At 52.8% G+C, this 27868-nt stretch overlaps 1 protein-coding gene and 1 long non-coding RNA gene across 3 annotated transcripts in view; both read left to right on the forward strand.

The window, feature by feature from the left end:
• The window catches only part of LOC310851804, a 442605-nt gene that overhangs the window by 339950 nt on the left and 74787 nt on the right, over window positions 1-27868 (forward strand). The gene's annotated exons all lie outside the window — the stretch shown is intronic.
• Window positions 1-27868, forward strand: part of SIPA1L3 (signal induced proliferation associated 1 like 3) — a 104681-nt gene that overhangs the window by 56312 nt on the left and 20501 nt on the right. For both annotated transcript variants that reach the window (XM_083753589.1, XM_083753590.1), the window contains exons 4-15: window positions 4115-4303; window positions 6656-6830; window positions 7038-7141; window positions 7478-7635; window positions 8433-9009; window positions 12069-12343; window positions 19993-20223; window positions 20615-20776; window positions 22171-22322; window positions 24321-24430; window positions 24522-24910; window positions 27422-27640. In XM_083753589.1, the coding sequence (XP_083609715.1) occupies window positions 4115-4303; window positions 6656-6830; window positions 7038-7141; window positions 7478-7635; window positions 8433-9009; window positions 12069-12343; window positions 19993-20223; window positions 20615-20776; window positions 22171-22322; window positions 24321-24430; window positions 24522-24910; window positions 27422-27640 (2741 nt within the window). The remainder of the gene's footprint in view (window positions 1-4114; window positions 4304-6655; window positions 6831-7037; window positions 7142-7477; window positions 7636-8432; window positions 9010-12068; window positions 12344-19992; window positions 20224-20614; window positions 20777-22170; window positions 22323-24320; window positions 24431-24521; window positions 24911-27421; window positions 27641-27868) is intronic.

A 27868-nucleotide genomic window follows, 5' to 3' on the forward strand; every position in this document is an offset into this window, starting at 1 on the left:
ATCTCTGGTTTCTCTACAGATGCTGTTCTCTGCATTTTACAAAATTGTATAAATCTGACTGGTTATTGTCAATATTGTTTATTGTTTATTCAAAACCTGCCAAGGAGTCCAGTTCACTTTGTTGTTTCTTTAAGTACTTTGTAAAAGGTTCCCATTCATCTTTGAAGTCACGGTTATCCTTGTCCTGTAGTTTATAAGTCAATTTTGCCAATTCTGCATTGTACATCAGCTTCTCTTGCCATAGTTCTTTAGTCAGGGTTTCCTCATTCTTCCATCCTTGTGCTGTTAAGACTCTCACCGCCGTTGTCGCATACATGAAGATATTTTTCAGTTTCCTTGGCAGGTCTTTTCCTACAATTCCTAACAAAAATGCTTCAGGTTTCTTAACAAATGCTAAATGGAACATTTTCTTCAATTCATTGTATATCATTTCCCAAAACTTTTTAATTTCATTACAATCCCACCACATATGATAAAATGTTCCCTCCTTCTCCTTACACTGGTTTTATACATTTTTCCTAACTGCACTGGAGTCAGATACCATCTATACATCATCTTCATATAATTTTCTTTCAACAGAGAACAATCTATAAATTTTAAGCCAATTTTCTAGAACCTTTCCCAATCTTCCAACATAATGTTATGACCTATATCTTGTGCCCATTTAATCATGACTGATTTTACCCCTTCATCTTTCGTCTCCCATTCTAGCAGTATGCTATATGCAGCCTTCAGTAGTTTCACTTTCCCTTCAATCACTTCCATTTGAAACCTGGATCTTGTGTAACTGAATCCTTTCTTACTGTCTTCTGCTCAAAAGCAGTGCTTTGCTTGACTCGGGGAAAGTTTCGGGTGGTGCGAGCAAGTTCTCGGGTGCTCCGGGTCTAATCCAGGGCACACACCGCCCCAATGAGCCTTTGCTATGCCAGCTGCTGTGACCAGAACAGGGAGGACTGTCTCTTTTAGGATGCTTCCATTGAGAAGCGGCAGTAGCTCTGCCCCATGGCCCCTCCGGCTCCTCTGCGGTCCCTTTTAGCGACTGAGCGGCATTGGGGAGCTTGTCTGCCAGGCTGCCTTCTCTGCAAAGTGGGCGCTGCTGCCTCATGAGCTGCAGGACCCGGAGAAACTGCCCTTTGGCATCTTACTTGTTTGCATTGTGTTATCGGAGAAATCTGAGTGCTCCCTTGGACAAAAAACAAGGACACCAGCCAGGAATACCAGGGCAAAACAGCAGCCAGTAGGCTTGGTCTTTATTGAAGACTGTCGCGACAGGACTCCCACCTGCCACCAGGTGGAACAAAATGGAAGCCCTGAACAAAAGAGAACCCAAACTTTTATTAGCTGCTAATCCCCATGTTACACTCCCCCCCAAACTACATCACGGTTACATCATGAAAGGGGAGGTCTGGTGGCAGAAATCTGAGCATCCTGGACCCTGCCCCATGGTTCCCCTTGCCCTCCACCAAACACCCATCAAGTGAAACAAAAGAGATACTTACATTTCCCTGTTTCCCAGCCAAGTTAACCACACGCTTTTGTCTTCATCTGGATTTGTTATTTCTGGAATGGCTACCTGTCTGTCACTCAGGTATCAGGAGGCCAGGGATCATCACTCAGGCAGAGGGGCTGCTGAGGAGCTGAGCTCACATGTCTATATGAATTTCTGAAGTTTTCCCAGTGAGCCAGTACATAGATGCATTTATCAGTGAATTCTTACATTTGGTATTGTGCAGCAAAGGCCCTTTGAATAGATGGGAAGAAACTGGGATGGGGTGTTTTGTGGGGACAAATCACAAAAGTCACAAAAGCGATTGTGCTGGTTTTGGTAGTGGGCTGCATGTGCATGATATCTGCTGGAGGGGCAACCTCTACGGAATTAACCTCCAGGGGAATTAAATTTAAGGAATTTAATTCCTTAAATTCCTGCAACAATTGGGACTGGATACTTTTCTGGTGGGCAGGCCAGATCCTTATCTCCTCTCTGCTCACAAGCGGATTTCAGAGGGTTCAGTCCTTTGGCTTGCAAAGGTCAGTCCCACCAGCACGATCCCAGAACCCTGGAGCCTGGAGCCCTGCTCACCGGCTGATTTCACCTCCATGATGTCAGCAGATAGGTGGATCGTAGAACCTCAGAACTGGAGAGTTGGAAGGGGACCCACAGAGTCATCTAGTCCACCCCCTGCACTGCAGGCATCACAGCCAAAGCATCCCTGACAGAGGGCCATCCAACCTCTGCTTAAAAACCTCCAACGAAGGCAAGTCCCCCACCTTCCGAGGGAGAATTGATATAAGGCAGCTTCCTGTGGAAAGCAGTTGCCCCCTCCCCCCCATGTTACTGTGCTCTGAAAAGAGGGGTCACAAGCGTGGCCTGGGGTCCTAAGCAGCCATTGCTCTCGCCTCCTGTCTCTGAGCTATGAGGAGCTCCCCAGAGCCCAGCAGAGGGCATTGCAACTCAGCGCAGGGCCTGCGTTTGCTGCTTCAGCCAGAGGAGGAGCACACCAGCAGGCGGGTCTCATGAATAAAAGGGCAGGGGGGAGAGAGAGAGAGCAGGCCTTGACTGCTCTGAGGCTGGGGTCTCCGTGGGGCTCGTAGGCTGGCCCCCCACCTTCCCAGGGGTCCTTTGCTCTGGATTGTTTTGCAACCTCAGAGCAAAAGCGTGGATTCCAAGATGCTCTTCGGAATCCGTTCTGCAGCTCTCCAGATCGTTTATCTGCGAGAGCTTCCAACCCTCCGTTTGAATTGACTGCCCTTTTCAAGATATATATTTCCATTATCTAGGGAAAGTGAACGGTCTTCCCTACAAGAAGCCACCTTGCTATTTGAAAACTGGAGCCCAAACATCTCCTCTTCCAGCTTTCCTGTTTCTCAATCTCTGTTCGCAAAGCTTTGAAATTTGCAAAGTGAATTGGAGACAAACCTTTAAATGTTCAGAATGGGGCCCTGAGGTGTGTCTCGAGGTTGCCTCTCTCTTCCAACACTCAGATAGATAGATATAGATATAAATATAGATATGGGACGCGGGTGGCGCTGTGGGTTAAACCACAGAGCCTAGGACTTGCCGATCAGAAGGTTGGCGGTTTGAATCCCCGCGACGGGGTGAGCTCCCGTTGCTCAGTTCCTTCTCCTGCCAACCCAAGCAGTCCGAAATCACGTCAAAAGTACAAGTAGATAAAGAGGTACCGCTCCGGCAGGAAGGTAAATGGTGTTTCCGTGCGCTGCTCTGGTTCGCCAGAAGTGGCTTAGTCATGCTGGCCACATGACCTAGAAGCTGTACGCCAGCTCCCTCGGCCAGTAAAGTGAGATGAGCGTCGCAACCCCAGAGTCAGCCATGACTGGACCTAATGGTCAGGGGTCCCTTTACCTTTATGGATACAGATATAGATTATAGATATAGATATATAGATTTTTCCAAATAATTTCCAAAAATCATATCACATACTTTCTTATCTTATACAATGTTTTGGACTTCCATCAACCACATTTGAAGATTTTTCAATCTTTATCACTTAATCTACATTTCTTAATTTCTCTATTACTTTCAATTACCTTTAAATAATAACTCTATTATCTTCTCTGCAATACTTCGCATAGCCCTCCTTACAAAACTTCTTGAAGTCCTGCTAGCGTAATCTGTTTAGTACAATTGCTTTTCAGATAGTTCAGATATTTACTCCAATCCTCTGAGAATCTCTGGTCCCGCAGGTTTCAAATCCATCCTATCATCTTATCTAATTCTGCAGGGTCCATTAATTTCGTCTGCCATTCTTCTTTGGTCGGTAGTTCTCATTTCCATTTCTGTGCCAGTAACATTCTTGCTGCCGTTACTGCATATAAAAACAGTTTATTATCCCTCTCTTCCAACACTCTGAGACCAAAATGGAGGAAAGCATCGTCTCCAGGGGCCCCTGTTCCTGAGCCGTGTGGGCAGCCTCTCTTCCCGGGTGCCTGGCAGGCAGCCTGCCCTGTTGGGCCAGTTTCACCCGCTGGCTTTCCGCTCTGCTGGGGGCGGGAGACACCACAAAGCGGTCCGTGTCGGTTAGCTCCACCCACGTGGCAGCTCCGGACAGGAAATGCCGAGAAGGCTCCTCTGACCAGACTCTCTCTCTCCTTGCAGCTGACCACCCTCCGCGGCTCCATCCTGGAGGATGCCACGCCCACCTCCACCAAGCATGGCACCGTCCGTGGGCTCCCCCTCAAGGACGTTCTGGAGAACGTGGTCCCCGAGCTGAACATCCACTGCCTCCGCCTGGCCCTTAGCGTCCCCAAAGTCACGGAGCAGCTGCGGAAGCTGGACGAGCAGGGGGTGAGCGAGGTGGGGGGTGGGATGGCCAGGGGGGTGGGCATTGGCCCCTCTTCTGTCCTTGCTCCCTGGTCAGTAGGGTGAAGGGCAAGAGATGGGGTGGAGAGAAACATGCATGTGCCAAATAATACTAGAGCTTGGGGGTATCAGACAGAAGAAAAGACATGTCAGCAATTTGTGGGAAATAATAATAATAATAATAATAATAATAATAATAATAATAATAATAATAATAATAATATTTTATTTATACCCTGCCCTTCCCAGCCAAGACCGGCTCAGGGCGGCTAACAACCAATGATAAAAACAAGTTGATTAAAATACAATTTAAAAAACAAGATTAAAATACAACATTAAAACATTAAGATGCAGCCTCTTCACAGGAGGAGAAAGGAAAAAAGAAAGAGGGGAAGGGAATCAAACTGATTCCAAGCCAAAGGCCAGGCAGAACAACTCTGTCTTACAGGCCCTGCAGAAAGAAATCAGATCCTGCAGGGCCCTGGTCTAATGAGAAAGAGCATTCCACCAGGCCGGAGCCATCACTGAAAAGGCCCTGGCTCTGGTTGAGCCTAATCTTACTTCTTTAGGGCCCGGGACTTCTAGGGTGTTGCTATTTATGGACCTTAAGGTCCTCCGTGGGGCATATCGGGAGAGGTATGCAAAATGGGATGGGCACTGAAGGTTCTGAAAGGGGATGAGGCAGATTCCCGGAGCAGGAGAGATCCACCAGATTCCGGGGCAGACACCCTACTGCCTGCCTCTCCGGTTGCCTTGCCTCCAAAAGGATGTACAGTCGTAACTTGGATCTCAAATGCCTTGGCTCCTTAACAAATTGGCTCTTGAACGATCGAAACCCGGAAGCGAGTGTTCCGGTTTTCGAGTGGTTTTTGGAAGTCGAACATCTGACGCGGCTTCTGATTGGCTGCAGGACGCTCCTGCAGCCAATCGGAAGCCGCACCTTGGTTTTCGAACAGTTCTGGGTGTCGAACGGACTCTGTTTGAGAACCAAGGTACAACTGCAGTAGATCTGGGAAGGTTTGAGATGAAAGGGCAGCCAGAGAGATCAGGGGATCCCCGCGGGGCGAGGGAAGGTTCTGCATTTGGGACTTTGCAGTTTCGGAAAAAGTTGAGCAAGAGAAGACCTGGCCGAGATGCAGACGATAGTGACCGTTGTTGTGGAGAAAGATGAGAGATGATGGTCATGCTTGAACCCCATGGGAAAAGCTGAGTGTGGGAAGATCCGAAAGAAAGTCCTTCTTCAGACGGCAGACATAAACTCTGAAACTCATTTCCCTGGGAGGCAGGGGGTGGCCTCAACTTGGGTGGCAAAGATAGACAAATCGATGGCAGAGGAGACGGCTGTCGATGGCTGCGAGCCGCAGGGACCTTGTTCTCCTTCCGCTGCTGTTCTGATCAGGTCCTGCTTTCAGGATTCGCATTCGGGACGCTGGCTGGCATCTTTGAGAAGCAGGGTGAGGAGGAGTATTGGAAGTATTGCTAAAATGGAGAAGGGGAAGGATGATTTGTTAAGAGATGTAAAGGCAATTTAAAGTTAAGAAATGCATAAAAGGTAAAGGGACCCCTGACCATTAGGTCCAGTTGTGGCCGACTCTGGGGTTGCGGCGCTCATCTCGCTTTATTGGCCGAGGGAGCCGGCGTACAGCTTCCGGGTCATGTGGCCAGCATGACTAAGCCGCTTCTGGCGAACCAGAGCAGTGCACGGAAACGCTGTTTACCTTCCCGCCGGAGTGGTACCTATTTATCTACTTGCACTTTGACGTGCTTTCGAACTGCTAGGTTGGCAGGAGCAGGGACCGAGCAACGGGAGCTCATCCCGTCACGGGGATTCGAACCACCAACCTTCCGATCGGCAAGTCCTAGGCTCTGTGGTTTAACCCACAGCGCCACCTGTGTCCCTAAGAAATGCATAAGAAGTGGTTAAAACAGTCGATCATCAGAGGTGCTGATGAAAGTCTAAAAAGATTGTATAAGTGATAAGTTTTGTGGTACATTTTATAATTTATATGTTAAAATCAATAAAAATTATTTTAAAAAAAGAGAGAAGCGGGGTGCTGGACTCCCCTTTGTGGCCTGTTCCAGCTATGGTCTCAACACTCTGAACATGCGCAGGTAGATTCAGGACACCTTGAGGCGTTCCTCTGAGGACGCCCTTGTCTCCCTTTCCTGCTCGTGCCCTTCTGCCAGTCTGGGAAGAAGGAGGCTGGCCCCGTCGTGGCCGGATCCTGCGACGCGTGGCAGGGGAAGTGTCTCTCGCGAGGCCTCTGCCCAGTGGGCTCCCCCTGCTTGGCGCTTCTCACCCGGCTGTGTGTCTCCCTCTCTTTTCTGCCCCCTCAGCTCTGCCGCAAGCACAAGGTGGGCGTCCTGTACTGCAAAGCCGACCAGAGCTCTGAGGAGGAGATGTACAACAACGAAGAGGCCGGGCCTGCCTTTGAGGAGTTCCTGGCGCTGCTGGGGGAGAAGGTGTGCCTCAGGGGCTTCGACAAGTATGCCGCCCAGCTGGACACCAAAAGTAGGTCCCTCCGGCCATTTGCTGGGGGCAGGCAGAAGGCCGGCTGCTCTCTGCCCCCCCCCCCCGAAACCTCCCGTTCCCCAACTCTCTCTGGCTGCTCGGGGGGGAGGCTGTGAAGGAGCCACCCAGTCCATCCCTCCTCTCCACCCACTAGTCCCCGCTGCCAGTCCCTCCTGAGCCTCTCTCCTGCTTGCTTTTGCCTTCCAGCCGACTCCACGGGCACCCACTCTCTCTACACCACCTACCAGGGCTACGAAATCATGTTCCACGTCTCCACGATGCTTCCTTACACCCCCAACAATAGGCAGCAGGTACGAGAGTGGGGTTGCATTTTTTTTTTAAGAAAAAGACTTATTTGATCAGATTATAAGATGTGGGATCTTCGCTGTCTATTTTGTTGGTCCTGCAGCTTGCAGAACCACCTTGTGTTCTAGCAGCGAAGAAGAAAAGCCGTGTGCAAATTAAAACGGAAAATGAAATTAAAATGTTGGGTCTCCCTGACCCCAGAGAGCAAGGAATGCTGGACATGTTCTGAACTGTATCGTTTGCACGCGTGGCCCTGGGTCTGGATGAAAATGCGTTTGAGGAACACTTCAGATGAGTAACTGAGACCCCCTCTGTCTGTCTCTGTCTCCTTCCTCCTCCAGCTGCTCAGGAAGAGGCACATTGGGAACGACATTGTCACCATCATCTTCCAGGAGCCGGGGGCTCTGCCCTTTACCCCCCAGAACATCCGTTCCCATTTCCAGCATGTCTTCATCATCGTCCGGGCCCAGAATCCCTGCACAGAGAACGTTTGCTACAGGTAACACCCCCTCCCTGAAAGGGGCCCCAAGCTCATCCCACAGACTCTCTGGCAGAATCATCAAATGGTGCAGTTGGAATGGGCTCCAGGGTCATCTAGTCCAACCCCCTGCAATAGTCATTCTAGAAGGAGGGAGGAAGCCCCTCAGGCAGAGCTGACGCTAGTCAGAGGAATGCTTATCCTATGGGCCAAGTGAGCTTTTGAGGTGACCAGGGGCAAATTTGACGAGTGGGCGGGGCCACCCTTTATTCCACCCATCACATGAGGTCACCACGACATCATTCAGCGAAAACAGGTGGCAGCAAGAGGCCCAGATTCAGAGGCAGGAGAAGAGGCAAGCCAAGATGCAGAGATGAGTTTGGCTGGTGAAGTGGCCCAGGTGTCTCCCCCTCCTGCTGTGACCAGCTCCCCTCCTCCCTGGTCTCCCAGAACCAGGAGAGGCATGAAAAGAGCGGAGAGGAGGTTGGCTTCACGCAGGCTAAGGCTCTGATTGCTTGGGGGAAACCCTGGAGAGGTGGAGACTGAGATGGCGGAGGGGAGGTGGGAACTTTCAGTCTGGGCAACTGATCCGTGGAGCAAGACCTACCAGGGATGAACTGCTGGACTCATGAGGCCTGACCCTCAGCCAAGTCATAGCATTGGAAGGGACCCCAAGGCTCGTCCAGTCCAGAAATCACAAGCGTGTGTGTTTTGGCTAATAATGAGTTAACTCCCATGGTGTGATTTACTGCCGGCTGGCTCCTGCCTTCTGCTTGGTCCAAGCTGTGCTTCCCCCCTCTCTCCTTCCGTGTCCCCAGCGTGGCGGTGACCCGCTCCAAAGACGTCCCTCCCTTTGGGCCAGCCATCCCCAGCCGAGCCGCCTTCCACAAATCCGACGTCTTCCGGGACTTCCTGCTGGCCAAGGTGATCAACGCCGAGAATGCAGCCCACAAGTCGGACAAGTTCCACACCATGGCCACGCGGACACGGCAGGAGTACCTGAAGGACCTGGCGGAGAACTGCGTCACCAGCACGCCCATTGACTCCACGGGGAAGTTCAACCTGATCTCGCTGGCCTCCAAGAAGAAGGAGAAGACGAAAGCCCGGCCGGGGGCCGAGCAGCACAGTGCCGGGGCCATTGCGTGGCACGTGCAGGCGCAGGATTACACCCAGGGGCTGGAGATTGAGTGCATCTTGGGCATCTCCAACGAGTTTGTCGTCCTCTTGGACCTGGGCACCAAGGAGGTGGTCTTCAACTGCTTTTGCGCGGACGTGATCGGGTGGACGCCGGACACATTCAGCATCAAGATCTTCTACGGGCGCGGGGACCACATTTTCATCCGGGCCCTGGAGAGCAACCCGGAGGACATCAAGGAGATTGTGCAGCGGCTGAAGGTCAGTGACATTAAGTCAGGATAACACCCTTAGATCCTTGGGCCCTTTGCATGCCTGCGAGGAGCAGATGGCAGTTTGAAACCAAGTTGGGAAACCAAGCCTTATTTAGGAGGAGTGGTAGAGGGAGTTGGGGAAAGAGAACTGGGGGTTGATGTGAAAGAATACAGTGGTACCTCGGTAGCTTCAGGTTACAGACGCTTCAGGTTACAGACTCCGCTAACCCGGAAATAATACCTCGGGTTAAGAACTTTGCTTCAGGATGAGAACAGAAATCGTGCAGCGGCGGCGCAGCGGCAGCGGGAGGCCCCATTAGCTAAAGTGGTGCTTCAGGTTAAGAACAGACCTCCAGAACGAATTACGTTTTTAACCCTAGGTACCACTGTATCTGAAAGGCTGTCCCATGGAAGTGGGAGTTTTCAAATGAGCCAGTGTTTTCAAATGACAGGCAAGGAGATTGCGACTAAAGCTTAGGAATACAGTGGTACCACGCAAGACGAAATTAATTCATCCCGCGAGTTTTTTCTTCTTGCGAGTTTTTTGTCTTGCGAAGCACGGTTTCCCATAGGAATGCATTGAAAATCAATTAATGCGTTCCTATGGAAACCGCTTGCCGGGCTGGCGGTGCGGAGAAGGGCTTTTCTCCCACTGCAAGCCTTCAGGACAGGTCCGGGAACAGAGGGGAAGGCGCCTCCTCCCACCGCAAGTCTTTAGGACAGGTCCGGGAATAGAGGGGAAGGCGCGTTGCGCTTCTCCTCTGTCCCCGGACCTGTTCTGAAGGCTGGCGGTCCACTGCCAGCCTTCAGAACAGCCATCCGAAGGCTGGCGCAGGGAGAAGGGCTCTCCGCCCCACCGCCAGCCTTCGGAGGAGCCTTCCGAAGCCTGGCGGGGGGAGGAGGTCTCTCCGCTCCACCACTAGCCTTCGGAGCAGCCTTCCGAAGCCTGGCGGGGGGAGGAGGTCTCTCCGCTCCACCACTAGCCTTCGGAGGAGCCTTCCGAAGCCTGGCGGGGGGAGGAGGTCTCTCCGCTCCACCACTAGCCTTCGGAGCAGCCTTCCGAAGCCTGGCGGGGGGAGGAGGTCTCTCCGCCCCACCGCCAGCCTTCGGAGCAGCTTTCCAAAGCCTGGCGGCGGGAGGAGGTCTCTCCGCCCCACCGCCAGCCTTCGGAGGAGGTCCGAGGACAGAGGGGAAGACGCGCTGCGCTTCCCCGCTGTCACCGGAGATTTCCCTATGGGCTTTCGTCTTGTGAAGGAAGCCCATAGGGAAATTCGTCTGGCAAAGTACCTCAAAAACGGAAAACTCTTTCTTCTTGCGAGTTTTCCGTCTTGCGAGGCATTCGTCTTGCAAGGTACCACTGTAACTTCCTGATGGTCAGAGCCGTTACAGGGAAATCAAGATAATAAACGTTTCATAAAAGAACGGAACTGGTCTACTGAATACCGTATTTTTCGTACCATAGGACGCACTTTTTCCCCTCCAAAAATGAAGGGGAAATGTGTGTGCGTCCTATGGTGCGAATGCAGGCTTTCGCTGAAGCCTGGAGAGTGAGAGGGGTCGGTGCGCACCGACCCCTCACGCTCTCCAGGCTTCGCACACCTCTCCGCAAGCAGCGGGAGCCCAGCGCTGGGCTCCCGCTGCTTGCGGAGAGTTGCCAGCATGCCGAAGCCTGTGTGCACTGAGATCAGCGCGCCCAGGCTTCGCGGACCTCTCCGCAAGCAGCAGGAGCGCTCCCGCAGCTTGCGGAGACTTGCCTGCATGTTGAAGCCTGCGCGCGCTGAGCTCAGCGCGCCCAGGCTTCGCGGACCTCTCCGCAAGCAGCGGGAGCGCTCCCACAGCTTGCAGAGAGCTGCCTGTTTGGGGGCTGGGGTCGGGGGAAGCTCGAGCTTCCCCCGGTCCAGCTCCGCGCCTGGGGGGGAAATAATTTCCCCCCCTTTAGTTTCCCCCCAAAAAAACTGGGTGCGCCCTATGGTCCGGTGCGCCCTATGGTGCGAAAAATACGGTATTTACAGATAAATTGCAGACAGGTAGAAACATTGGCAGGGTTATTGTAATGACCTGTAGTTTCATAAGGGTATATATTTAAAGTAGTTACTTAAATGAGCAAATTAAATGAATTCGGATATGCAGAAGATATTCAAAAATAAATTCAAGGAACCGCAGAAAGAGGGGGAAGCTTTGAAATGCTAAAATGATTGTAAAATTAATGAAATGTATAAACCTGATAAGTATAAATAAATAAATAAAATTATGGGGGGGGGGAAAGCAGATTGCAACTAAAGCTTAGGAATAACTTTGTGATAGAGCCGCTGCAGAGCGGAACGGTCTCCTTCGGAAGGTGGCAGTGGCATGTGGTTGGTGGACTGGGGGGGCTAGACTGGTCCCCTAAATGTTCCCAGTAAATTAAAGTAAAGGTAAAGGGACCCCTGACCATTAGGTCCAGTCGTGGCCGACTGGGGTTGCGGCGCTCATTTCGCTTTATTGGCCGAGGGAGCCGGCGTACAGCTTCTGGGTCATGTGGCCAGCAGGACTAAGCCGCTTCTGGCGAACCAGAGCAGCGCACGGAAACGCCGTTTACCTTCCCGCCAGAGCGGTACCTATTTATCTACTTGCACTTTGATGTGCTTTTGAACTGCTAGGTTGGCAGGAGCAGGGACCGAGCAACGGGAGCTCACCCCGTCGAGGGGATTCGAACCGCCGACCTTCTGATTGGCAAGTCCTAGGCTCTGGGGTTTAACCCACAGCGCCACCCACATCCCTCCCAGTTAATTAATAAAGTGTTAAAGCCTGGCGCCTCCTTCCCAGAGCCTGGAAAGCTTAGGGAGAGAGGCAAGATGCTCACATTTGGAACATTGGGACGTCACAACATCCCACGCGTGTCCTGGCAAACCAGCGCCTCTGACCGTAACTGTTCCCCTCCGAAGAATTTCACCGCCTGCCACTGGAAGATGGGGTGCAATCCTTCATTTAAGTTTCTTAAGCAGAGGTTGAGCTGTGATCCCTCAGATGACCCTCGGGGTCCCTTACGGTTCCACTCTTCTTTGCTCCTCCCGACTCTTTCCCTAGGTCATGACCTCTGGCTGCGAGACGGTGGAGATGACGCTGCGGAGGAACGGGCTGGGGCAGCTGGGCTTCCACGTGAAGTTTGACGGGACGGTGGCCGAGGTGGAGGACTATGGCTTTGCCTGGCAAGCGGGGCTGCGCCAGGGCAGCCGGCTGGTGGAGATCTGCAAGGTGGCAGTGGTCACTCTCAGCCATGACCAGATGATCGACTGGCTGCGCACCTCTGTGACGGTGAAGGTGGTCATCGTCCCTCCGCATGAGGACGGCGTCCCTCGCAGGTAACACCGGCCTTGCTTTGCGTCCAACACCTGGCAGGCTGGCAGCAGCAAAAGGACCCCTCTGGCACCACACAGCTGTCTTTTTCTGCACCAAACCGTTGTGCTGTGCCAAGAGGGTGCAGCCGTGCCCATTGGGTGGCCTCGCATGGACCCCTTTTGGACGCTTTTGCTCCCGCTGCGCATTGCAGAGCTGACAAGAGCTGTGGAAGCTGTGTTGTCAGTGCCGGATCTGCAAGGCAGGAGGCTGGTTCGGGGTCCCTGGCAAACGGCTTGTGCAGCCTCTGGTGGAGGAGATCCCGCCTTCTCCTGAGGAAGGGCCATCCTGAAGTTCAGTTAGACTGTTGTTTAGTCGTGTCCGACTCTTCGTGACCCCCTGGACCAGAGCATGCCAGGCACTCCTGTCTTCCACAGCCTCCCGCAGTTTGGTCAAACTCATGACTGTAGCTTCGAGAACACTGTCCCACCATCTCATCCTCTGTCCTCCCCTTCTCCTTGTGCCCTCCATCTTTCCCAACATCAGGGTCTTTTCCAGGGAGTCTTCTCTTCTCCTGAGGTGGCCAAAGTCTTGGAGCCTCAGCTTCAGGATCTGTCCTTCCAATGAGCACTCAGGGCTGATTTCCTCCAGAATGGAGAGGTTGGATCTTCTTGCAGTCCATGGGACTCTCAAGAGTCTCCTCCAGCAGCAGAATTCAAAAGCATCCATTCTTCGGCGATCAGTTAGACTACAGCTCCCATATTGGCCATGCTGGCTGGGACTGATGGGAATTGGAGTCTCGGCATCATTTCGGTGGCGCCCGGGTCTCCATTACTGTCCCCGTGAGTGATGGGCAAGGCTTGTGGCTGATGTTGCAGTGGATGCTCAGTTCTGCCTCAAGCAACATATCCATTTAGGCTTGGGCACTGTGGGTTAAACCACAGAACCTAGGACTTGCCGATCAGAAGGTCGGTGGTTCGAATCCCCGTGACGGGGTGAGCTCCCATTGCTCGGTCCCTGCTTCTGCCAACCTAGCAATTCGAAAGCACCTCAAAGTGCAAGTAGATACCGCTTCGGCGGGAAACGCAGTTTCTGTGCACTGCTCTGGTTCGCCAGAAGCGGCTTAGTCATGCTGGCCACATGACCCGGAAGCTGTATGCCGGCTCCCTCGGCCAATAAAGCGAGATGAGCGCCGCAACCCCAGAGTCAGTCACAACTGGACCTACTGGTCAGGGGTCCCTTCACCTTTACCTTTAATAATAATAATAATAATAATAATAATAATAATAATAATAATAATAATAATTTATTTATACCCCGCCCATCTGGCTGGGTCTCCCCAGCCACTCTGGGCGGCTTCCAACAAAACACTAAAATACAATAACCTATTAAACATTAAAAGCTTCTCTAAACAGGGCTGCCTTTAGATGTCTTCTAAAAGTTTGGTAGTTATTTTTCTCTTTGACATCTGGTTTCTTAGTCTTTAGCATGAACTCAAAATAGAAGAAGAAGAAGAAGAAGAGTTTGGATTTGATATCCCGCCTTTCACTCCCTTTAAGGAGTCTCAAAGCGGCTAACATTCTCCTTTCCCTTCCTCCCCCACAACAAACACTCTGTGAGGTGAGTGGGGCTGAGAGACTTCACAGAAGTGTGACTGGCCCAAGGTCACCCAGCAGCTGCATGTGGAGGAGCGGAGACGCGAACCTGGTTCCCCAGGATTACGAGACTACCGCTCTTAACCACTACACCACACTGGCTCTCAAAAATAGCATCCAACACAGTCTCCTAACCAATGAGCTAGCATTTCCTTTATTCCATACCACTTGGGGAGATCTGACAAACCAATGAGCAAAGCCTTTGCATAGGCAGATGTTTTAATGAATCACTGTTTGAGGTATTTCTTTTCCACTTTTGCTCCCGAACGCCACGAACAGCCATTTTCATCCACCTGTTCATTAGCAAGAACAGTCTGATCCACGGGGTCCTAATTAACCATTGCTTCATTTTCATAGGCTAACCGCGCTTCATAAAGCTTAATAAAAAGATACTGTGTCCACTTATAGTACTCTGGCAAACAAGGGGTTATTTCCCGATCCCAACTAAAATACAAGCCTAACGCTTCAAGCTGCTCTCGCATGTTCCGAATATTACTTTGTGTCCAGTCTGCTGGATGAAAGCCATGATCAATATCCGCATTCTCTGCGGGTAATCCAAACGCATCCCATCCCATTGGATTTATCACCTGAAATCCTCTCATTTTCTGAAACCGTGCTATCGTGTCTGTCACTTATGGCGTACTGTTTGCTGTTATGGTTTTTATTAATTGCCCAGCCGTCACCCTAAGGTCCCAGTTGCCGCAGGCCCAGGAGGTTTCAGGGTGTGTGGGGAGGTGGTCGCTTGACCCCCCAAGTGCTGGAGCAGTGGGGAGAGGGGAGTTTGGGTGTTTTGTGCTCTTTGTCTCCCCAGCGCAACATATCCATGTTTCAAAAGAGACTTCTTGCAGTTTGGAAAGTGACAGAGAAATGTATTGAGAAATGTGGGGTGGGTGGATGAGCGATGAGGGGAAGCCTAGAAATCAGGCAGGATGGAGTCTCAGTGTTGTCTAAAGGTACCCCTGACCGTAAGGTCCAGTCGTGGACAGCTCTGGGGTTGCGGTGCTCATCTCGCTTTATTGGCCGAGGGAGCCGGCATACAGCTTCCGGGTCATGTGGCCAGCATGACTAAGCCACTTCTGGGGAACCAGAGCAGCGCATGCAAATGCCGTTTACCTTCCCGCCGGAGTGGTACCTATTTATCTACTTGCATTTTGACGTGCTTTCGAACTGCTAGGTTGGCAGGAGCAGGGACCGAGCAACGGGAGCTCACCCCGTCGCGGGGATTCCAACCGCTGACCTTCCGATCAGCAAGCCCTAGGCTCTGTGGTTTAACCCACAGCGCCACCCGCGTCCCCCCAGTGTTGTCTAAGCGCCCCATAAACCAATCAGAGCAAATGGCTCAGTAAAGATAAAGACTCAATAAAGACTGACTACCATCTAATCTCTGCAGTAAGCTTTGTGCACGGAAATCAGGATGGCTGGGTCAACGTTTGGATTTTGCTAATTCAGTACAACCCCATGATCTCGTTCCTGGGCAGTCACTGCCAGTTCCAGCTCCCCCTAAACACATGCCAAGTGAGGAAATATTTTGAGCCAATGGGCTTCACATTACTCTAGTTTCAATTCCTCACGATCCCTTTTTGCTCCGGTATGTGATCTGTAAATTTGGCCCCCTTCTGCTCTCCTCCAACTCCAGGTCATTTGTGAACAAGTTAGAAAGCAGAGGCCCAAGCGATGCTTGAGGGACTTTCCACATACCTGTTCTCTGGTTCTCCTGTTCCTTAACCAGTTATCAGTCCATGGTGGAATCTAGACACATATAAAAAAACGCTGCGGAAATGCTTTTTTCCCCCATATTGAAAAATGTATTGAATTCGCCATAAGGCTAACAATCGCCATCTAGTGTTACATTTGTTTATTGCACTTTACAACACACTCATAACGTTTTATTTGCAGCTGTAGAGTTGAATCCCGTGACAGGCCCTCTCCTGTTAATCTGTGTCTGCTACGCTTACTCAAGAGTTTTCGGTGAGGGACTTGATCAGTGGCTTTTGGAGAGTCTTAAGTACACAGAAGTTCCTGTATCACCCATTTCCAGTCGCGGACAACTCTGGGGTTGTGGCGCTCACCTTGCTTTATTGGCCGAGGGAGCCGGCGTCCAGCTTCTGGGTCATGTGGCCAGCATGACCAAGCCGCTTCTGGCGGACCTTCCCGCCGGAGCAATACCTATTTATCTACTTGCACTTTGACGTGCTATCGTACTGCTATCGTACTGCTAGGTTGGCAGGAGCTGGGACCGAGCAACGGGAACTCACCCTGTCATGGGGATTCGAACTGCCGACCTTCCAATCGACAAGCCCTAGACTCTGTGGTTTAGACCACCCATGTCCCTATGCTTATAGAACATAATAATAATAACTTATTTATTTATACCCCGCCCATCTGGCTGAGTTTCCCCAGCCACTCTGGGCAACTCCCAACAGATTAAAAACAGAATAAAATATCAAATATTAAAAACTTCTGTACAGGGTTGCCATCAGATGTCTTCTCAAAGTCAGCTAGTTGTTTATTTCCTTGACATCTGATGGGAGGACGTTTCACGGGGCGGGAGCCACCACTGAGAAGGCCCTGTGCCTGGTTCCCTGTAGCTTCACTTCTCGCAGAGAGGGAACCATCAGAAGGCCCTCAGGACTGGACCTCAGTGTCCAGGCCGAACGATGGGGGTGGAGATGCTCCTTCAGGTTAGACACTGCAGGGTTGGACTAGATGACTTTGGGGTTCCCTTCCAACTCTACAGTTCTAGAATTCTGTGACTTGACCCTGAAGAAGCCTTGCTGGCCCTCCTCCAACAAAACTTGTTCTTCCAAAGGCTTGGCCATTCCGTCTTGGGACGATGCTTTCCGCCCTTTTCCCAGGAGCAGAGGCTAACAGAGAGCGAGGACGGGTGTGCTGACACCCTACTCAGGACTGACTGCATTGCTCAGGAATGAGGGCTCCCTGGGGGGGAATCAGGGCCGCACCCTGCATTGCTGGAACGTAACCATGCCGGCGTACAGCTGTTTTGCGCCTGAGGAGTCTGGGGGAGGAGAGTGAGGAGCCGTTTCAGATGTCGGTTCAGGATTCAGATCCGCTCCTGGCCTCCCAGTCGCCAGAGCAGGAGGGAACAGTCCCCGGCTCAAGTCCAGAGTCTAGCGGGGAGGGCAGCACAGAGCCCGGCCCCTGCGCATCATCTCTCCCAGGTTGTAGTCAGTGGATGCTTGGGAGCAATCGTTGCAAGACCGGTGGTAGATGTCCTGTTACTTACTGAGCAAACTCTTATTCTGGTGAGCGAGACGTCGGCAGGGGGGTAGAGATGGAGTTACCGTATTTTTCGCTCCATAAGATGCACCTGACCATAAGATGCAAGTAGTTTTTAGAGGAGGGAAACAAGAAAAAAAAAATAATCGGAACGAAACAGTGGGTGTATGATTTTTGTGGTTCATGCTGTGGCCACAAACATGCGATTTGGCAGTGAGTTTGGGGTAGCCCAGTGCAAAAATCCTGAGAATCCATGTGGATCCGTGCTTTGTAACAGCCATTGCATGATCTGCTTTTCGCCCCTGGGCAATTCGGCTCCAGGGACCACGCATTCGCTCCATAAGACGCATAGACATTTCCCCTTACTTTCTAGGAAGAAAAAAGTGTGTCTTATGGAGCGAAAAATACGGTACTCCTGGTTCTTTAGCCATTGTCCTCTTGACATTGATCCTGATCTAAACAGCATCCGAACGCTTCTTGCCAGAAGGCTGCATGGCCAAGTGGTGGGCAAGAGTTTTACACACGGACCCTTTGTGGGCGTGAGGGTGGGGGGGCTTCTGGGCTTGCATGCCACAGCTGACCACAGGCAGGTCGCCGACTCAGCCTCCCATCTGTAAACATTAGTGTTGTCGTTGTGGTTGTTCAGAGGTTTATTACCTACCCTTCACCGGCACATCCCCAGGGCAGCTCACGACACCTTAAATCCCAGAATTAAAAGCTGCCAGAACAAATAATGGCCGTGGGAAGAGGGTGCGTCCTGCAGACACGCACCTCAGGTTTGACTTCAGCATCCGGCCGGAAGCTGCGGGGAAGGAATTCCCCAGCAAGGGGTGAAGGCGAGCGTTGCGGTTCCTGTTTTTTAAGCGCTTTGGATGTGAAAAGCTGCGTTTGCAGCAAGAGAGGTGAAGACGGCGAGCATTTCATGCTGGCTTTTCCCTTTTGGGGAAGTTCTCCACCCTGCACAGCCCCTTTCCGCTCCCGCCTGCGAGTGGGCTACTTACTCATCTCCTCTAGAGGAGGCGGATGCATAGAGCCCGCAAAGAGTTAAGTAGCATCCTCGCGAGCCCCAGCTGTGCCCTTGGCCTCTCCAGCTTCCTGCCTGATTCGCCAGGTGTGGTTGGGAGAGCAAGTTGAGGCACCCCTCGGCTTGCCGGCACGTCCGCCCTCCTCCCGCCCCCCCCAACCAAATTGCCGGTGCCGAACAGAGCGCACGAGCACAATGGCTGAACTGGCACTGAGGCAGTGGCTTGCCCTTCCTCTCGACGGAGCCAAGGGGGTGGGCAGTGGGGCTCCCACAGCAGAGGCAGGTATTGGAGGCCTTGAAATTTGAGTGGGGTGGTGCTGTTGGGCCCTGGAAGCCGGCTCCGGCGCTAGGTGTTGCCGGGGGGCGGGCTCCCCCTGCCAAGGCTTGTTGCCAATGACTTCATCCTTCCCAGCACTGCTTTTTGGAGATCCAGCTGGCGGAAGGAGGAATCAGATGCTCGCTTTTGCTAGAGACTTGCCTGGGTGAGTGAAATCTGCAGCTCTGTGTGCTGTGCCCCCCAGTAGCACCCCAGAGGAGTGGGTGCAGACCCACCTGGCCAGGGGAAGCCCATCACGAGGTGGGTGGGTGTCTTCATCAATCCCACAGAGCCTGGAGGCTGTCCCTCCCATTCTGAAAGGCAGCCTTCCCGCTGCGCCGGAAGTTCTGGTTTGGTGCAGAGGTGGCCCCTGGCCTTGAACCCTCCTGGGGTCTCCCAAGAGAGAGCCAGAAAAGAGGGGCTCCTTTTGGAATTGGGGGGGGGGGCAGCCCAGAGACACGTGCTGGATGGGGAGAGTGGAGCGTAAGTCATGGCAAGAGATCTTTGCAAAGGTTGACTCAGCGTGATTCTTTGCTTCCGAGAATTGCATGCAAGTTCTTACATCAGGCCATTGGAGGATTGGAGCTGCAAAGTGTGTTTGGGGGGGGGGGGGTCAGTGAGCACAGCTCCCCACCATCTTTCTGAGCACATGTCTCTCTCCTTGTTTCATAAGCCGCACATCTTGGCAGCCCCTGCCGTGTGCATGACTCAGGTAACCGAAAAGTCCTTCCTCATGCAGCTCAGTGTTGGACTGTGGAACTCCCTCCCACAGGAGCCAGGGATGGCTTTAAAAGAGGATGAGACAAATCCATGGAGGAGGAGGGGAGGGCTGTCGATGGCTCTCAGCCAGGATGACTATGCTGTGCGTTCAAAGTTGGAGGCAGCGATGCTCCTGAGTGCTAATTGCTGGAAGTCACAGGAGATGGGGACAGGGCTCTTGTGATTTGATCCTGCTTGCGGGTTTACCTTGGCGTTATCCGGTTGGTCCCTGTGAAAACAGGAGTCTGGGCCTGATCCAGCAGCCGAGCTCTTCTTACTTATTATTGTGGAGCCTCCAGCTCCAGAGGCAGTCTATCACAATTTCTGGGTTCTTAGGGCACGAAGACAGGATGCGGGGCCAGACGGGCCCTCTTGGGGCTTACGTTGTCTCTGGCCTGGTGGAGGCCATGAGAGCCAACTTCGAAGGCACTAGCAGCCTTTCTCAACCTGTGGGTCCCCAGAAGTTGTTGAGCTACGACTCCCATCACCTCTAGCTAGCAAAGCCAGAGCTCAGGGGTGATGGGAGTTGTAGTCCAACAACATCTGGGGACCCACAGGTTGAGAACCGCTGCTCTAAAGCAAGAGTCGGAAGGGGTGCGGAGGGTCATCCAGCCCAACCCCGTGCCGTGCGGACGGTGGAGAGCTTTTCTCAGTGCGCCTCTGCTCTGTTCTCTCCCTCTGCAGGGGCTGGGCCGAGTCCTTCAAGATGAGCACCCTGGAGGCCAAGGGGGAGCAGGAGAGCCTGCCAGTGGGCTACCGGCCCCCCTACCGCAGCAACTCCGCCTGGCAGTGGGGCAGCTCTGCCACCCACGGCTCCTCGCAGCCGAGCCACAGCCAGTCCCAGTCCTTGACCAGGACCCCGAAGCAGAGCGCCGTGGCCCCTTACCGAGAGCCCCAGCCCCTGCATGGCAAGAGGTGAGGAGGAAGAGGGTGGTCGGGCGTGGGGGGGGCGCTTGGAATGCTCAATTTCTCCCCCCTGGCAGCCTCGCCCTCCTGTTGCTGATGCTGCATCCGACATCTTTGGAGCTTCCTGGTGGTGCTCCCTGCCTGCCAGTGCCCTTTGGATGGTCCTGCCGCAGAGCGCATGTGCCCTGTGGGTCATGACTCAAGCTCTTTCCTTCTCCCATTGCCTCCCCCCCCCCCTTTGACTAATTGCTCCATTATCTCTCTGCTAAGGATGTTCAGAAGAGGCTCTGGCGTCAGGCATATGTGCGGAGCTGCCTGCCGAGGAGCTGCTGGGCACCGAGGAGAGCGCTGAAGTTCCTCTTCCTGATACATCTCTCTCTCTCTCTTTCTCTCCCGCCAGGCCAGTGAGCTTCCCAGAAACCCCCCCAGCGCTCTCTTCCTCGCAGCCTGGGGCAGAGAGGATCCTGTCCTATCGCCAGCCCTCGGGCAGCTTCTCCATGCCAGGCTCTTCTGGGGCAGCGGCGGGGGTGGCCTACGCCCGCTACAAACCATCTCCGGAAAGGTAGGCACCGGGGGGGGGGCAACCCCAAGGGGGTCTCTGCACAACGGTTTCTCAGGTGGAAACCGGGCAAGGCCCAGCAGCGAGGGGGTAAGAAGGGCAGAGGGTTCGATTCTCAGCGCAGAGAGAGTTTGGGACCCCAGCCCTGGGAGCTCTGGCCTTTGTTCCCAGGCTGCTGAAGATTCCCCACCCTGGCAGGGGCGTCTTGCCAGGTCGCTTGGGGGGCAGCAGGGCAGGGGGCTTCACCCATCACTCTGCACGGCAAGCAGTTGTGAAAGAAATAGGGACAAGAAGTAGCAAAGCTGCAGAGGCACCTACCTGTTTCCTGCGATGTCCTTGGTTGGCGCAGGTTTTTCTTAGCGCTGCAACGTGTGACAAAAAGGTGCCAAGTGGCAGAGAAGGTTTGGCTGGCACCTTGTGATACCCTGCGAAGTGGGCGGGTGGAGGTGTTTGGGTTGGGAAAGGGCATTTTGCACCCTCCATCTCCTTTTTTCCTCTTCGTTCCGCTTCACGGCGACTCTGCGCTAACGGTGCCCGCTGCAAAATGCTTGGGCGCTTCAGTGCCAGGCCCCACCCTGAGCACAAGGGGCGCAAGTCCTGCTGAGGTGGGGGGGCATTAGCCAGACGGGCAGCGCTTGGCGTGTGGGGGAGCGACGGGTCGGCCTGGCATGCGCTGGGCCACTTCGGAGAGAGCAGTGAAAGGGTTGCGCCAGGAAGGGGCAGCAGGTTGAGCTTGAGGCGCTGGCTGGCATCATCATGGCATGGTGCCCAAGAGAAGCATCCTCTCCCTTTCCCCAGGGGGCCGTTGCTGCCACTGGTTGGCATTAGCCGTTGGCTGGCACGCCTGATGCAACGGGGAACCTCGCAGGGCACCAGTCAGGGCCTCAGAAAATGGGTCCTGCTGCAACCTCTCCTTGCTCTCTCGCCCTCTGAAGCTGGAGAGAGGACGAGGGTCTGTGGGGGGTGGGTTGCCCTTGCTGCCCCCTGCCCACCTGCCTGGGGAAGAGGGCATCTTCTTCCTCTGGCCTGGGACTTGACTTGAGTCTTCCACTGCAGCTCCTGCCCCAAGAGGTCTGGCCGTGAAGCGTTGCTGCTCGGGGGGGGGGGGGGAGCTGGAGAACGGTGGTTGGGGGGCTGTGTTCTGAGCCTCCCCTTGTCCCCTCTTTCTGGGCTGTTCCTCCGTTGCCTGGGCCACCAAACTGAGGAGTGCTGCGCGTCTTCATTCCCCTCCTTCCCTCTCCTCCCCCCTGCCACAAATTTGGTATTTTTAAAACCTGCTAATGAACGGGGAGGCAGCCTGGGTGGTGTTATTCGCCCCCCCCCCCCCCCCGCAGCCTCAGTTTGCCTTCTTGAGCTGCCACCTGCCTCATTCCTTCTCTCTTTTCTCTCTCTCCCAGTTCCACACACAGGTATGCAGCCCCACAGGCGCAGCGGCCCCTGATGCCCTTCGACCCCCTCTATGCCCACGAGGCAGCCTCCAACGGAGACTCCTGCTCTTCCTCCGGGGGGGTGGCCAGCCAGGAGAGCACCATGGAGAGGCCCAAGCCTGGTAAGGGGGTGTGGGGTTTCCAGGGGGGGCGGGGGGTTGTGGGACTGAGTTGGGGTCAGCCAGGGCCTTGCAGAGCCTGGCAGAGGCCCAGGGCAGGTAGATGATGATGATGATAATTTATTATTTGTACCCCGCCCATCTGGCTGGGTTTCCCCAGACACTCTGGGCGGCTTCCACAAAGACCAAAAATACACTAAGATGTCAAAACTTCCCTGAACAGGGCTGCCTTCAGATTTCTTCTAAATGTCAGGTAGTTGTTTATTTCCTTGACATCTGGTGGGAGGGCGTTCCACAGGGCGGGTGCCACCAGCGAGAAGGCCCTGTGCCTGGTTCCCTGTAGCTTCGCTTCTTGCAGTGAGGGAACCGCCAGAAGACCCTTGGAGCTGGACCTCAGTGTCCGGGCAGAACGATGGGGGTGGAGACGCTCCTTCAGGTATACTGGGCCCCCCTTTTTTTTACCCCCGGGATAACTGAAGCCTTATAACTAAAGTAAGTATATAAATAATTTTCACAAAAGTTATGCTGACAAATAATTTTATTTCAAGGCTTGAACTGTATCTGCATATAAAGACAAAATGGAAAATATAGATGAATATGCTGACCAAGGCCCCCTTTTGGAATCGGAGGCCCGGCCAAGTGGCCCATATGGACCCCCCCCCCCATATGTCTGGGCCTGGACTCAGCCCTTTATAGAATGGTAAAATTGGGGGGTTGGGCTCCCCAGGAGTCATCCAGCCCAACCCCTGAATGCAGGAATCGCAACTCAATAAACCCTGACAGATGGAACAGAGAGACTGTTCCATGGGGCTTCTGAGGACACAGCCATGGGGCAGGCGGGCGGGAGGTATTTGGGGCAGGCTTCTGGTGGTTCATCTAAGGATGCTGGGAGGAAGGGGGTGTTCACTTGCATCCCCCCCCCCCGGTCACCTGCAGGCTGAATCTATGCTCCCATGTGGGTGATTTGGGGATGCAACCAACCTCACAGGGTTGTTGTGGGGATAAAGGGGAGGGAAGGAGAACCATGTACAGCCCATTGATCTCCTTGGAGGGAAGGGTAATAAATCTAAATGTGATAAATATCCTCCACCAGGACCAGAGCCTTCTCAGTGGTGGCTCCGACCTGGTGGAATGCTCTGCCCCACGAGACCAGGGCCCTGCAGGATTTAACTTCCTTCCGCCGGGCCTGTAAGACAGAGCTGTTCCGCGTGGCTTTCAATTTGAACGTAGCCTTTATTCCCCTTCCTTCCCTCCCCCTCCCCTTTTTATGAAGATTACCCGCTCTGGGATCCCACAGCTAATTCTCCCCTGATCTCCTTGCTGGCCCAAATAGGACTAATTTAACCAGCTAGCCCTGGTGATCATCTAATGTTTGTTGGATGGATTCCCCCCCCCCCAAATTGATTTTTGAATTCAGAATTTATTGTTATTCATGTTTTATACTGTTTTTTGTTGCATCAATTAAGTGTTTAAAATTTGTTGTTAGCTGCCCTGAGCTCGGTTTTCTGAACCGGGAAGGGCAGGGTATAAATAAAAAAAAATATTATTATTATTAAAAATAATCATTCCTAGCTCTGTGCTGGCCTAGGAGCAGCCCATCCCATGAGGCCAAAGTGGAAGCGCTTGCCCTGGCCTCTGGGCAAAGAAAGGAGGCTTCATGAGAGAAGCGCAGGCCTGTCGTGTCTGCCCCCTGCCAGCGAGCCTCAGCCCCATCTCTCACGCCTTAGACCAGGCTGAAGGGTGCCCCTCTCACGGGACCCAGCTCCGCTTCCGAATGCCAGCTTCTGGAAGCTGCAGGAAGGCCGAGGGTTTTGTGTTCGAATTCTGCTTGTGGACTTCCCCCTAGGCTTCCCCTGGGCCTGATCTAGCAGCCAGAAATCCGTTATTGGAAGTCGCTGGAGCATGTGGCAGGCTGGTGTGTGTGTGTGTGTGTGTGTGTGTGTGTGTGTACAAGGGGCTCTTTCTGAAGGTGTGACTCCCGGCTTCCTTTGACCTTGGCAGAGCCTCTTTGGCACGTGCCCGCACAGCCCAGGGCATCAGCACCGTCTGGCAGCAAGCGGCCGAGCAGGCAGGAGCTGGCGGGCAAGGACTCTCCCAACCGGCACTCCAAGGTGAGCTGGGGTGCGCGCTGGCGGGGGGACCCCCTTCCCGCAGAGGCCTCCCCCTCCGCAGGCCTGACGCCCTTGCTCTCCCCGCTTCCAGGGTGAAGGGCACTACTCCAGCAGCCATTCCAGCAGCAACACGCTCTCCAGCAACGCCTCCAGCAGCCACAGCGACGAGCGCTGGTTCGACACGCCCGACCCTGCCGAGGCCGACCCGGACCCCCTGGTCAAGGGGGGCTCCAGCGACAGCGGCATCGACGCCACCAGTGCCAAGTCCTCCTCGCGCAGGGACAAGCCTGCCACCAAGGCCCCGCCACCCTTCGGCGGCGCCTTGCACGAGGCTGCGGGCAGCGGCAAGCGCAGGGATGCGTCCCCAGCCGTCGGTTCCGGCGGGCAGAGCTGGGGCTACCACGGCCCCAAGGCCTTTGGGGTGGGCTCCGGAGGGGCTGCCCGGGGCGGCAGCGGGAACCACCACTTCAAGCAGCCAAGGTGAGCGGGGCCTCTCTGGGGCTGGCCCCCTCCCTCCCGGGTGCCCCTGCTAGAACCATAGAATTTTAGGTTTGGAAAGGAACCCAGGGCTCATCTAGTCCAACCCTCTGCAAGGCCTTCTTGCTCTTCCTTGTCCCTCTTGGATAACGGAAAGGCTGGTGCTTTGATGATGATGATGATGATAATCATAATAATAATATTACTATTATTTATACAATCCTGATGACATTATTATTATTAATAATAATAATAATAATACAGTGGTACCTCGGGTTACAGATGCTTCAGTTTACAAATGCTTCAGGTTACAGACTCTGCTAACCCAGAAATAGTACCTCGGATTAAGAACTTTACCTCAGGATGAGAACAGAAATCGCTCAGCAGCAGTGGGAGGCCCCATTAGCTAAAGTGGTGCTTCAAGTTAAGAACAGTTTCAGGTTAAGAATGGACCTCCAGAACAAATTAAGTTCTTAACCCGAGGTACCACTGTATTTATTTATTTGGTTTTTCAGATCAAACTTTTACAGTCAAATATCCAACATACAACACAGAAACAAGATTCCAAAGAATCTCCTGGACTTCCCTCCTTTCCTTTAACTAATTATTATTATTATTTATATCTCTGATCCGACTGGGTTGCCCTGGGCGGCTCCCAACAAAATATTAAAAACACAAGAAAGCACCAATCATTAAGAAGTTACAGGAGTGCCTTGCAGGTGTCTTCCAAAAGTCAAATAGTTGTTTATTCCCTTGACATCTGAGGGGAGGGCATTAATCAGGGTGGTGATGTTTTCATTATCACGATTCTGCATGTTTTTATATAGATACAGCTATTCTGTTAACGTTTAATTGTTTTCAACTATTCCTTTCCCCCTTCTGTTTGTGTCTGTTCTTACTTTAGCCGTAAGCCTCCTAAAAGTCCCCGTATGGGGAGAAAAGTGGGATATGAACAAATATAATAATGGTGATGCTTAAAACATGCACCGTGGAAAAACATGTTTTTAACCCTACGCCACCCAACCTCCTCCCCCAAAGCCACCTCCAAATGGGCACCCTAAAACAGCAGCCCCTCCTGCCCCCTGGTGGCCATTCCCCACAAGCACGCCAGGTCCAACATCAGCAGTCAGGAGCGCTTAGCCCTGTTTTTGAGTTTCTGCCCTGTTTTTGAGTTTGTTTGAAACTTAAAACAGCTTATCTCGTATTCCTTTGTAAGTTTTTCTTTTTGTAAACTCAGGGAAGCGTTTTAGCCCTGCTCTTGAGTTTGCTGGGAATCATTGAAAACCATTTAAGGTTTACAATGTTCTCTTAAATAGGGCTATGTTTAAAACTTGTCATTGAGGTTTTTATACCTTTTTTGTAAACTCAAGGAAGCGTCTCAGCCCTGCTCTTGAGTTTGCTTGATATCACTTAAAATTATTTACGGTTTAAAATTCTTTATTTCCTTCTGAGGAAACTGATTAGTTCCGTGAAACGAGTTTTGTAGCCAGCATCTCGTTAAGTCTTTGGTTAATTTTTCCTTAATTTTTTTTATTCAATTCCATAGTCAATTACCTCTCGTTTCAGGGATTTTCACAGCAATTCTTTTGTTTTGTTTTGTGTAATTTCTGGGTTCCGTAGCTGTCTTTTTTTCACAGGTCCCAGGTAGCAGCTGAACGAGCAAGACCCCTTTGGTCAGGTGGCCTCTCCCCACAGAACTCCTGCCCCCTTGCAGGGGAGCTGCACGTCTGTGTTGTAAACAAAAATTGCCCTTTTCCCTTATGGGGTATCCAAGAACCCATATAGAGTCCTTACATAGGTTCCCTATTGGTAGGAGAGAATAACAGAGGCCAACCAGAGAATATTGAGAAGCAAAGCAGCTAGTAAGCTTGATCTTTATTGCTCTGATGCAACTGGGTGCTCCGCTCACCCGCAGGAGAGAGGAGGGACCCAGAAAAATGGCATGCAAGGCCTTATAAAGACTTTTGAAATTGCCACCCTGTAGATCAAGACCACCCCCAGAAACATCATACATACATCACAGAAGGGGTGTAACCTAAGACCACCCCTCAGATACATCACACCTACATCACAGAAAAGGCAGTCTAAAACAGAAATTTGAATATTGTTTTTCTCCTGTTGTTGTTTATCTCCTGTCTGGCAGGTTAATTTATTGGATTGCCTGGGAAGCCTGGCCAGTCTTTTGTAGTGGTAAATACTTAGTTCCTGGGCCAGGTCACAGGCTCACACCGTATTGAAACACAGACATACCCTTAAGACAGGATTTGTGAAGGAAAAGACAATGGGGAGGCTTTTCCAGTTTTCCAGAAAACATTTGCTCAGTTTGGGACAGTTTGGGAATAAAAATGGTTCCAGGTTGGTCTTCCTGTGCTGATCTATGTATGTGCTTGGTTGGTACACTTATGAACATTTAACACATATGTAAGACCTCAAAATTCCTATCACACTAGCGATCTCTGCCTGTGTCCCCAACACCCTCCCCATGGTGAATTGAGCCTCCTCTCTGTTTTTCAGCAGCGGCAGGGCCACGTACCCTGCCCAGGCGTACAAGGCGCCCCCGGCTGACGCCACACGGGGCCCCCACATGCCGCAGTCCAGCTCCTTCCAGCTCTCGGCCTCTGTTCCCAAGTCCTTCTTCTCCAAGCAGAGTGGCAGGAACAAGCACCTCCCAGCTGGGTGGAAGAGGGGCGAGGAGACCCCCGCCAGGCCCACGGCCTTTGCAGACCCCAAGAAGTGAGTAGGGGGCCTGGCCTTCTCCTTCTGCTGGGGGGCGGGGAAAGAGGGAGGCGCATTCAAAGCCATTTTGGCTGGGCTTGATTTTTGAGGTCTGTTTAGGACTCGCCCCCTGGAGTGTGCAAGGCAGAAGTGAAGATGAGAGGGCCTCTGAGCATGTGCAGACCCCTTGCCAGCACTCCTGCCTGGGGTTGGGGGCTGGGGGGCAGAGAGACAGATCAGCCACAG

Source organism: Podarcis gaigeae (genome assembly GCF_964106915.1).
Source record: "Podarcis gaigeae genome assembly, chromosome: 8".
NCBI lineage: Eukaryota > Metazoa > Chordata > Lepidosauria > Squamata > Lacertidae > Podarcis > Podarcis gaigeae.